Consider the following 12,846-nt stretch of genomic DNA (forward strand, 5'->3'; position numbering starts at 1 on the left):
TATTCTTTATCATTTTATACCTTCTGGCCCGATCGTTGAAGACGTAGTCTCCGTATTTCGCCCTCATATAAAACTGAGTGGCTTAGTGCACAGCTGACCATGTGGTCCTCCCACACGCCCCTATGCAACATCAGATTGCATCCTTTGACTTTGCAAGTCACAATCTTACATGGACATGAGCTCAAATGGAAAGCAAACTGACTCCTGCAATCAAAAAGTACAAACTCCAATTTTTCCTGTACACAAAGGTTATTATGAAAAAAGTAATCAGTGAACGTTTGATGAATAAATTCGGGAAGGAAGTGGGAACACTTTTATTCTTTTTCCGAACCACAAAGTCTAAAACTTCAACAAAAGATAACTTTACTTACTTACAGTAATTTTACTTCTTTATCAACGGTTTAACTACACTGCCATGATTAACTTCGTAGAGGATTTTTAGACTGCTTACAGCCTTCTGTTTTCTCGTATTTTCATTTCATCGTTGAACGCACGGATAGAATCGCGAGGAAAATGGACGCCAGCGCAGAACGAAAGACTTGACTGGGTAAGACATGGTTACTGAGTCGTTCGATTCGTTTGCTAAACCCACCCTCCACCCCTGCGTGCTTCGCGCTCCCTTCGCTCGCTTTTTCTTTCGCGTGCGTGAATAGAGAGGCTGTGAATAGTCAAAGGCGATTTCTGTCTTCGCGATAGACAACCTTCACCCTCCATTAAAGTTCCGGCCGAGAGTACGATGGTGCATGTATTTTAAAAAACATTCGATGACACAAAGAAACTTTTCAAGATAATTGAATTGCCAGAGTAGCTTACAGCCTAAGGGACATGATATTTTTGCCTGACGGGGACACTGCCGGTTATGGTCTTCGGCCTCTCCCAGTTGCCCTTTCCATCCACTATCCTCGTTCAAGCATTGAACTTCTAGACTGCTGGTAACCCTGTCCATGGCATAGCTAACTATTAGTGACTCTCTGCCAAAGTGCTTTCGGCATTCAGGGCAAAGTGCCGTAGTTTTGCTTTTCTGTTCCTCTATCTCAAGCAGTCTCCTGTAGCAATTCCTACATGCGGAATGCCCACACGGCAAAGTTACTGGTCTAAGCATTATGGATTTGCTGAAAGCAAGATGGCAAAATGACAACCAAATCACAGCTAATACTACAGTCTCTTTGATACCATATTGTAGCATTGATTATAAAGAGTGGTGACATAGACCCATCAAAATCTATGTCTTGAAAGAGCGTGAAACTGTTTAGAGGCAACTTAAAAGCCATGACGTTTTCAATATATCAAATTGTTACCAACGGAGAGTGGGGGGGGGGGGGGGGGGGGGGGACGCATTCTGTGGAAATCCCTTTCGTTGTTATACAGTCCAACCTCTATCAGGCGGCCACCTATTAAACGGCCACCCCTATTAGGCGGCCAGTAATCAAAATGACGGTGAGGTTTTTTATTTCCTTTAAGGTGGCTCGACTGGATTTTTCAAAAGTCATACTGTTCAAGTTTGAAAATTAACTACGACGCCACGAGCAACGTTATGGTAAAACAATTACCACAGCTGTATTACAAAAAGATGAAAGTTTGTTGTGATTGGTGTTATGTTGACATCGGAGTTTCCATAGCAAGGTAATGACGTCATGACAGTTTTTGCTTTCGTTCGTATTTCTCAGTACCATGAGGTTTTTTCGTAAATCGCTCACTGGAGCTTTTATCTCTTGTTATTGCCTAGATGTTGGCCAAGTTTGAACAAATTCAATGAGAGCATTTTTGAAAATTTTGAGGATGAAGTTTTGAGGGTTAAAAATACAGTAAAAACATTGTTGTCGAGATAATTTGGTGATATCTAAAGAAAACGATACCGCTATATAGTTGCTTTATTCCACTTCAAATTGTATGTAAAAAGTTGGCGAGATTGCTCTTACCGATTGTGAGAAAAAAGGGTTTGATGCCTTTGCATTCAGATGCTCTTGTTGTCATTTTTGCGTATAATTTGGTCTATGCCAACAAATATTGTAATATTTTAAAAACTGCTCGATAGATTTTTTTAAAAAATCGTCAGTGCTAAGTTGTATTTTCATTGTATACGGCCTGCAGTTTTCAAGGTTATTGAAAATGTGGAAGTCAATAAAATTGGGCCTCAAACGTACTAATTTGTTACTCCCCATATCGTGTTTACAAGTGAGCGACCTCATTATTCAGAGACATTGTTTTAAATTCTCATATCCATGTGCACAACTTTAGCGAAAAATGCATTTGCATTAAAGAGAAAGCTCGACTACTTTCGGATATTTTTCCGAAGCATGCTAATATGAACTGAAATTTTAGCATTAGTCACGCAATTATTCGGTAATGCAGCAATGCCGAGAGAATCTCTGACTAGAAAAAGGAAAACTGCTGTTCTGCAGAACAACGTGGCCGTAGGAAAGAAGGCTAGACGAAGTGAATCACAGGTATGGATGTTTTCATAACGATTTTCTACATTATTTCAATGAGGGTCTCCATTTGTCAGTGATTTGTTATATAACTAGTAAATTTTGTTTACAGGATGCTGAGGAGCAGCTACAGTCTCAACCAGGGCGTCCAGCTAATTACAGATCCAAAACGGTTAGGAAAGAACAATGCAAGGCAATGAGAGAGCAGCGATGGAGTGATAAAGTTAGAAATGAAATAAGTTTAGGCAATACAGCCGACAATGTTCCGGAGGGACCCACCTTGAGATCAAGTCTGCCGTACACAAAAGCGGTAAACATGGATCAGTGTTATGTGGTTAATTTGGAAATGCTAACAACCGCTTTGAGCGAGTGTGTGAATTGTAAACAAGGACCCCTAGATTTACGTAATAGTTTTAATGTTCGCCCGGAAGGAGTGTGTCCAGTACTAAAAGTTAAATGCACACAATGTGAGTTTATTAACATCGTACGCCCGGCCGAGCATCATCGTACTGGAAAAAGAGGCCCTCCCACCTTCGACGCTAATTCCCGTGCTGGGCTTGGTGCACTGCATTGTGGATTGGGACATACGCATACCTCTGGATTTCTTACAACACTTGGTGTACCATCAATTTCCTCAAGCAATTTCAAAAAGCGGGAAAGAGAAAGTGGAAAAGCAGTAGAAGAAGTGGCTAAAGATTCTTGTAATCAGTTTAATGAGGAAGAAAAGCGGTTGTCCACGACTGGAAATGAGGAAGTAGTAAAACTCGGAGTGTCGTACGATATGGGCTGGAGAAAGCGAGGACGTTGTCACGACTCGTCGTCAGGAGTGGGCACAGCAGTGGGGTTACATACCGGAAAAGTCATTAGTTATGCTACTCGCAATAAAATGTGTAGGGTTTGTGACGAAGCGGAGAAAAAGAATAAAGAAGCAGAAAGCCACGACTGTCGAAAAAACCACGAAGGATCCTCGAAAAGTATGGAGGCAAACGTAGCAGTCGAGCTTTTTTCAAGCGCCCCGAAAAGTGGAGTGATTTACTCGACTTATGTGGGAGATGACGACAGTGTCACAGAAAACCATCTCAAAACGCTGGTTAACTACGACATTGATAAATGGAGTGATGTGAATCATGCAAGTCGTACACTGGGAACGAGATTATACATGGCTAAAGGAAAGATTAAAGGGTTGACTCCTAACGTGATATCCTACATCCAAAAGAGCTTCACCTACTGTGTTAACCAAAACAAGGGCCAGCCATCCTCACTACTCGAAGGGCTCACCTCTATCGTACCACACGCGTTTGGCAAACACGATAACTGCAGCAATTCCTGGTGTGGATACAAAAAAGACCCTGAAGGCTACAAGCACGGAAGTCTTCCAGGAGGCAAGGACCTGACGGGCGAAGATTTACGTGCAACCTTGGAAGAAGCTATTCGACCATTTCTTTCTCATGACTCCGTGAAAAAGCTGGCCCCAGCGGGCTCATCACAGAGAAATGAAAGTGTAAACAGTTCCATTGGCTCGAAAGCGCCGAAAATAAGACATTATGGAGGCTCGCAAAGCAGCGACTTTAGAACCGCTGCAGGAATAGCTCAGTTTAACAAAGGGAACAGATATCTGACATTAGCCACGGAAAAAATGGGTCTGGCACAGACGCATATCACAGAACAGAACACCGACAAAATTGACAAGAAAAGGAAAAGGGATGGCGAGCGAAAGTCAACAAAAGAGTTCAAAAAAGCGAGAAGAAACTCTCGAAAGAAAAAGAATCAAAAGACCAATTCTGCTGAGAAACGCGAGTCAGCAACGTACGAGACAGGGATCGGCTGGCAACAGAGCGACAAAGAGAAAGCCGCCATCACGAATGCAACCATGAACGATCTAAAGGCATGTCTGACAAAGGAGGAGTTTAATGATTATACCGATGATCTCCCAAAATCCAACGAAGGGAACAGCCAGGAAGTCTCCGAGTTACCTGTAATCCAACAACGTTCACGTTTTCTTCATTTGGCCCTCGACATAGAAACAACAGGTCTAGACCGGAAATCGGATATTCTGCAGATTTCATGCATTCCACCAAATGCTGAAACCAAATCATTTTCGGTAAACCTTTTTCCAGAAAATCGAATTATTGGCCAGTCAGCGACGCAAGTCCACGGTATAAGTGTAGAGTTTTGTAAGGGCAGAAAAACATTATTGAGAAGAGGGAAAGAACTGGAGGCCGTATCGCAAACTCAGGGTCTCAGTGATTTTTGCAGTTTCCTAAAACAGCAGTCCCGTTCCTTCCAAGTTGTCCTTATTGCACACAATGGTGAAAAGTTTGACTTCCCAGTTCTGATCAATGCTCTGAGAAGGAACAATCTCCTTGAATTGTTCCTGGCTACTGGTGTTGTCCTTGTGGACTCTCTAAAGATTGTTTCGACAGAAATGAAGCAGAAAGGTAGCCCTTTGTATTCCTGCAAGAGCAAATCTTTGTCCGACGTTTACGAAGTTTTACTGAAAGAAAAGTTTGATGCACATGATGCACAAGAAGATGCTACCGCCTTGTCGCGTATTTTATTTCAGTCCCCTCTGCAAGTATCTGTTGAAAGAATTCAGACGCACGCAGTTCCTGCAGAACTGTTCGTAAAAAAAATGAACTCAGCACAAGAGGCAAAATCCCGAAAGTCCACGCTGCATCGCCTCCCGGTCTCCGAAGGAATGAAGGAGAAAATGGGAAAGGCCGGGCTTGACTACGAAACAATGCAGGGTGTTTACAAGAAAGGTGGAACGAAAGCTCTGTTAGCGGTGCTAGCTCTTCCAGAGTCCTTTGAGCAAATTCAAGAAAAGCGGAGTAAGCCAAGGGTGACGAAAAACCTAAACATACTCACAGCAGTGGTTAACTATTTTGTACGAATGCAATCTTAGATTAAGGTTTTCATTGATGAATGATATCGATGTTTTCATTTACCGGCGGGAATGTCTTGGTGATTATGATTTAAAAGCAAGAAAAAGAAAGCTCGTCAAAGTTTGTTACAGACAACTTACAGGATAATACTGTCGCAAATGCCGAACCAAACCCCCTTGTTGTATATTTTTTATTTTGCTAAGATTATGTTGGCTATTAGTATTTTTTTTCTAAGGAGACATTAGATAATTATAGTTTTGTTTAGAGATGTAATATCTCAGTGGTGAATGTTATTATCATTAGTTGGCAGCAATGCCTCTCCTTGCAGTTTCAGGTGATCGATGTAAAAATTAGAAAAAAAGAAAGAATATCAGAGTTTGTTCAGAAAATTGTTTATTGACTTTTATCTTCCCGATTCACGTTTGTTAAAGTTATAATATTTATTTAAGAATAATCGCTTATATAAATACATATATGATTCTGTATATTATAATTGTTAAACAATAATACTTGGTAATTAAATGAACATTTCAGATAAGACATGTAATACAAATTTAAATAAAAGGAAACGCGACTATGCCACGGTGAGAAAATAAATAAACAAAATATATGGCTTTTTTTCCTCGTCTGTCCTCGTCTGTGAATGATTTTCTAGCTCCGAGACAACTGTTAATTGTTTTCACGAGCTCCGTGGAGCTTTCTTTGCGAGTGCTCGGTCAGTTGGTTTTTCTGCAGAGCAACAGTTTTCCGTTTCCTCGTCAGAGATACCCTCGGCATTGCTGCATTACAGCATAATTGCGTGACAAATGCCTTTAAAAATCAGCTCATTAAAATTTCAGTTTATATTAACATGTTTCGGAAAAAATCTCCGAATGCAGTCGAACTTTCTAATTGATGCAAATTCATTTTTTGCTGAAGTTGTGCACGCGGATATGAGAATTTAAAACAATGCCTGTGAATAATGAGGTCGCTCACTTGTAAACACGATATGGGGGATAACAAATTAGTACTTTTGAGGCCCAATTTTATTAACTTCCACATTTTCAATAACCTTGAAAACTGCAGGCCGTATACAATGAAAATACAACTTAGCAATGACGATTTTTTAAAAAAATCTATCGAGCAGTTTTTAAAATATTACAATATTTGTTGGCATAGACCAAATTATACGCAAAAATGACAACAAGAGCATCTGAATGCAAAGGCATCAAACCCTTTTTTCTCACAATCGGTAAGAGCAATCTCGCCAACTTTTTACATACAATTTGAAGTGGAATAAAGCAACTACGTGGTATAGCGGCATTCCCAAGGCGCATCGTTTTCTTTAGATATCACCAAATTATCTCGACAACAATGTTTTTACTGTATTTTTAACCCTCAAAACTTCATCCTCAAAATTTTCAAAAATGCTCTCATTGAATTTGTTCAAACTTGGCCAACATCTAGGCAATAACAAGAGATAAAAGCTCCAGTGAGCGATTTACGAAAAAACCTCATGGTACTGAGAAATACGAACGAAAGCAAAAACTGTCATGACGTCATTACCTTGCTATGGAAACTCCGATGTCAACATAACACCAATCACAACAAACTTTCATCTTTTTGTAATACAGCTGTGGTAATTGTTTTACCATAACGTTGCTCGTGGCGTCGTAGTTAATTTTCAAACTTGAACAGTATGACTTTTGAAAAATCCAGTCGAGCCACCTTAAGCGGCCATTATCCATTATCCATTTTCCCGAGGGTGGCCTTTTATTAAGGTTTGAACAGTTCTATTTCGTCACTAGATCCTACTTATTAATGCGTGCTCTTTTCCACAGTTACATTTGCTTCTTCCTATTATGGCTTCTTTAGGGGGATTGTTACTTTCGAAAGTTACACTTTTTGATATAGTTAAATTTATTTGTGTGTACGCGTTTATGCACAAGCGGCTGATTCATTGTATTGATTGAACATCTATGGATTTTGTGGTTTCGAGTTTACTCTGGATCCAACCTGCACAAGCTGTTAAGGTGACTACTTAAAGCCAAAACTAAGGGTGTTTTTAGTAGGTCGTACTGTTGTTATAATAAGCTATTGTGTCAAAAAAAATGATAGCAACGTGTTCATCTAAGGTTAGAGAGTCTTTTTGATAACATATTGTAGCATTGATTGTAAAGAGTGATGATATAGACCCATCAACATCTATGTCTCGGAAAGAGCGTTAAACTGTTTATGGGCAAATTAAAAGCCATGACTTTTTCACTATATTAAATTGTTTTCAGCAATTTATAGCCCATCTGTGAAATTCACACACCCAGATATTTTCCATTTGTTGTAAATAAGAATTTTTTAATTAATTGATTTGACTGTCTGTTGTTCATTTGCAGACTAACCTTTATCAAGTCCTACAAATCATGCAATGGCTGACATACACAGTGGGCTAATGTCAGGGGATGAGTTGGTGAGTGAATTTTCAACCTCTCATTCTTCTGCAAAGATCTTTTTTGTGCTTGATCCTTTACCATGTAAGTATGTAGAGTGTCATTAGATTATGGAAGCAGGATCAGTGCTCTGTTGGGGCGAGTCTTAATTTTATGTCATAAAACAAAAACCAGTTTTAACAGTTCTTAATATGTCCAGCATGTTTCTTGTAAATTTTCAATCTGCTACTCCATGTCAGTCTCTATTTCTGCACATGCCTGAGCAAAAGTGTTGTAAAACAAGATGTTAATAGAAAGAGAGGCATGCTTTCATGTTGCAAATGCCTTGAGTTAAATGCAAAGACATAAGCTTCTGTGGACGAAGAGTTTTGAATTATTCTGCAATAATAAATGACACTAAATTTTATAAACAAAAATTTGTGAACAGTATGCAGGGTTCCTTTTTATATGCAACTTAGCTTGCCCATAAAGGCATATCAATACCACAAGATGATAATCACAAATCAGTACATTGAGAAGTGTATGCATAACTTTGATATTTTTGTTGATCATTACAGCAACTGCCACAAATACTACTATGTGTAAGTCATCTACGGTTGATTTGACTATGACGCCACCTCCATTTAAGATCAGGGTAAAGTCAAGGAATTTTATTTTAGTTCGGAAAGATTAAAAATTTCATACAACTGATTTCATACCATTGAAGGCTGCTTTTAATTATTTCCAATTTATGATTTAATGCAGAATATCTATGCGCAATGTAAGGGGGGGCCAGAATAAGAATGGATTTGACTTAGTTGTTTATTTTTAAGAATCAACCCGGAGATTCTTAACGGCCTTAGCAAAGGTAAGACTCTCACCCTGTACATTTATCACTCAATCTCAATTAGGTGATGAGTTATTCAACCTAAATTGTACTTTCAAAAGAGTAATACAATAGGTTTAACACTCCGGTTTTTTGTTCTAAATGGACAATAAATGCAGTCACATGCAATTTAACAGAGTTAACAACAACAAGCGCGTGTGTTTGCTCATGTTATAGTTAGTAGTTTTTTTGATATGTGCATGCACCAGGATCTTTGTGCTCCTGTACTGAGACTTATTGACAGCCTTCACATCGACTGTTTACAGTGAGTGTTGTTTTGGATAAGAGCTCCCTCCCTCCCTCCCTTTTTCCTCTGTTAGACAGTTCATTGTGGCAGTTCCCTGACTCCCCTCTGTGTGGGGTCTCATGGCCCAATTTCCTGGATTTTCCAGCAATGGAGTGGTCTCCATGCAGGGGCAGGTGCCAAAAGTGGAAGCTCCAGTATCTCTCAATTCTTTACATACAATTACATATATTCCAGATCAAATTATAGTTACAACTGATGATGAGGATGAGAATTCATCAGGGCCGAGTGGTGTTAGGCAAGGTTATGAGGCACAAAAATATCCAATATAAATGTCTAATTCAAAAGTCAAGAACATTGATTAATCACTGACCAGCAAATTTAATTGTGTAAGATCTTCTGTCATTCATGTGTTTCAAATGAAAAACTTTGAAGCTTAATCTTTAAGTTCCTTATTATTACACACTATTTTTTGAGAAGAAAGATTGCAACAGACAAACTTTGATTTCAATTTGCAAGTCATGACTTTTGCTATACATTATTAGTGTATGAATACTTTTCATTATGTTTCATTACAAACGACACTGCCAATAATATTTTGGTTGTTAACTATTAATTTCAGAGGACAAATCAGGAGTATTTTGCCTCAATGACGAACCTCTAGCAGGTTGGAATATCAATAACTTTTAATGATTAATTATAAATCCCTAAATAATAAAATAAGCATATAACTTGTCAACATTGCAGAAAGGGTTGTTGATTTATTCTCTGGGTAATTTCTATCATGCAGCCAATTGATCTGAACATTTGTTAGTGTGTTTTTAGATGTGGGTACTTTGTCCGAAAATCCATCCTTTTCCGGAATGGAGAGAAAGGGTAAGTTACAACACAATTAATAATTCCAGGCCATGTGCATTTTGTAGTTATTATTTGGTTTCCATGAATGAGGGAGGGAGAGAGAGAGACAGAAAGCTTTCCAATGATCCAATTGACTAAAGAAATAATGAAGGAACATACATCGTGTCCCACCCCTCCTCTCTCTTGCAGAAAGCTTTACAGTTTTATCATAATTTTTACACAATCACCTGTAGAACATTTTATGAAATTGTTTTTGTTACATAACTGCAGTGAAACATTTTAGAATCCAAATCATTTCTTTTTCTATGTGCAGATTGTACCTTGCAAACATGTAGAAAAACCATATTGTAACCTACAAGGTTTTGAGGTGACAGCTTATTTCCATTTGTGAAGATCTGATTATCAAAAAAGTGAATGCTCAAAACAAATTACAAGTAACTTTAAGGTCCAAGTATTCTCTTAAACTTCCTAGTTACTGGAACATATGAAGGTCGCACTGAGGAGGTGGTATCACTGGCAATGTTGATGTTGAAAATGGCAGCCACTTACACAGTGCCATCTTTTTTGACACACACTTTTGACGAGGTTAGTGTATGGTTTTTTTTTTTGTAATTTCTTTATTTTTATTATTTTTTTTGGCAACATTTTTTAACATTTTACAAAACATTACTCTACTTACAATACAGTACAGGGCTCAGTAACGATATGTCACTTACAATAATTTACTGGGAACACACTACTGACAAAGTATAGCTTACAATAACCTTGATTACAGTAGATGACTTACTCTTGATTACTTACACTACCTACACAATACTCTACATTTACATTATTTTACGACATATTACACTACTTTCAATATATTACGGTAAATAACTTTCAGTATCTTACTACTGGTAATAGTATATGGCAAAATTGTACGCTTTTCCTGTTGCTGTTGCTAACTTTCAAAAAGTTTTGAAATGCCATCACAATTTACATACCCATCTTTCCCTGGCCACACTCATTTAACAGACAAAATTCCCACAGTATTTGAGTAATATTCTGAAGTTGAGATCAAGCATAAATTAATTATGTTAAACTATTTTAATATATCAGAGCCTTTTTTCTACATTGCCACATGGTTGTGAACAGAATGGACTGATGTAAGGCTTTCCGTTATCTGCATGTTGCCATTGACTTATCCAAACATTGCTCTTGAATTTCACACCTAAACTCCTCCTGATGAAATAGACACACCCAATTAAGAAGACCTTCTCCCTCGTATTTTCTGGAAATGCTGAAGGGGATGAGAATTTTAATCAAATTTCAAGTGATCCTTGAATCAAAGGTTACAGAAGATTGTTGAATGACTGTATGTTCAGTTTAATCATTTTTGTTGTCTGAATTCTGTTGTAGTTGATGTATCAATCAAAACAAGATTTAGTTGTTTGTGTATTGACTGTTTTGTCAACACATTCACAGAAGGCATCCGACATAGGTAAACATTTGAGGTGGGTACATGTTTTTCTGTTATTATAACTTGTTAGTTCTGTTTGTTCAAACCCAAGATTGACATACACTCTCAAAACATAAATAATTATCAATTCTGCAGTTATGAGCACTACTGAACTAGTTGTTATAAATACCTCTTTATCAGCTCTTTTTGGTGATTTTTCTAAAATCATCCCAAGTTAGTTAATCATCAGGATGTATATGCAGTTAAATAAAAATTGTCTTGACATTTCAGTTGACAATTCTGCCGAGTTTCAATTTCTGCACAGAAATTAATTGGAACTCATAACTTAAGAGGCAAGAATGAATCAGCATTTTCAGGGCTGCTAAAATGATACTGTACAGTTCATTAAAAGATGTTGTGGCTCTCTGGACAGACCGTTGGGGTCAATTCCAAATATCTCACAGTTTGTGACATCTTAAACACGTATGACGATAACATATGTAGATCCTTGCCCACGCGACGCCACTCAGGAGGAGGGCCATTCACTAACTTAGGGTATTGCTCTGCAGTTGAAAAGCTCATAATTATCAATGATACTTACATATAAAAGCCTCGTAAACACATGTCATAATCACTTTCGACAATCCCTGATTGAGAGAAGAGCTAAGAAACATGTGTAAGTTTTACGAAGTATCGAAAGTGCTCAATAAGCGTACAGACGCTCCCAGACGTTCACGGTCGCGTACAGTACCTCGTCCGCTGGCATGGCTATGGAAAGAAGTACAATAGCTGGGTGGATGAAACGGATACAAACGAGCGCCCAAAACAAGCGTTTAGTACACGCCACCAAGGAACTCCAGGCTTGCTGCAGACCATGGCTGTGTTAGTTGTAGAGAAGCTGAACATGAAGAAACCGCCAACAACCAGCATCGTGAGACTTGCGTCCGTTACCATGCCGATGGATACCGAGACCTTTAAAGAGTTGTTTGGTGGACTTCCTTCCGCGCCAAACCTCACTTTTAGATCGCGCTGATTGTGTGCATCCCTGGGGTTGGTATCACTGAAATAATCATACTTAAAGGGGCTTTATTCAGTGATCTTTCACCCAGTCGCCCTTTTGAACTAGCTTCGTGTCTCGCCAAGATTGCTAATAGATCGTTTTCACGTGACGTCACATCATTTCCGGTCGGCCATATTGGTGTACCACTTTCGATTGCGTAATCCCCGTAATTTTTCCACAACTATCATTCCCATAAGTAAAATGGATTCAAAAGAGAAAGAAAAAGAGTCCCAGAACAAAAGCGGGGTCGACTATTCTTTTCCGATATCCGAATACGCGAAGCAGCTGGATTTTCCAGTGAGAGATCGATATTTACAGAAAATAGCGGCAATTGGAATTGATCCAGTTTTAGTCGAAGGGAAGGACTTTAAGCCGGACTGTTTGCCTCCTGTTGAATCCACAGATATTTTGTGTTATCTTGTCTTGGAGACAAGTTTCTACACTCAGAAACAGTTTAAAGCTTTCCGAAGTCTTGAAGCATATAACCAAATGGTCTCTGGTTTTATCGCAAGCGTGCTAGGCCACATAATCGCCGACAAGTTTCTTGTTTTAGCAAAGGTGAGACATTCCCAGCGTATGAACGACTCTCTTATTTCATGTTGGGTTATCACGGAAAGAGAAGGAACAATTTTGTTTGCACACTG

At 38.7% G+C, this 12,846-nt stretch overlaps 1 protein-coding gene across 1 annotated transcript; it reads left to right on the plus strand.

Moving 5' to 3' along the window:
* Nucleotides 1-2,354: 2,354 nt before the first annotated feature.
* LOC136277176 (uncharacterized) lies at nt 2,355-5,334 on the plus strand. The gene is made up of 2 exons (XM_066158867.1): nt 2,355-2,447; nt 2,542-5,334. Exons 1-2 carry the CDS (start codon nt 2,355-2,357, stop codon nt 5,332-5,334), a joined length of 2,886 nt encoding a protein of 961 aa, XP_066014964.1.
* The last annotated feature ends 7,512 nt before the right edge of the window (nt 5,335-12,846 follow it).

This window comes from Pocillopora verrucosa, chromosome 12 (assembly GCF_036669915.1).
Source record: "Pocillopora verrucosa isolate sample1 chromosome 12, ASM3666991v2, whole genome shotgun sequence".
NCBI classification, from domain to species: domain Eukaryota; kingdom Metazoa; phylum Cnidaria; class Anthozoa; order Scleractinia; family Pocilloporidae; genus Pocillopora; species Pocillopora verrucosa.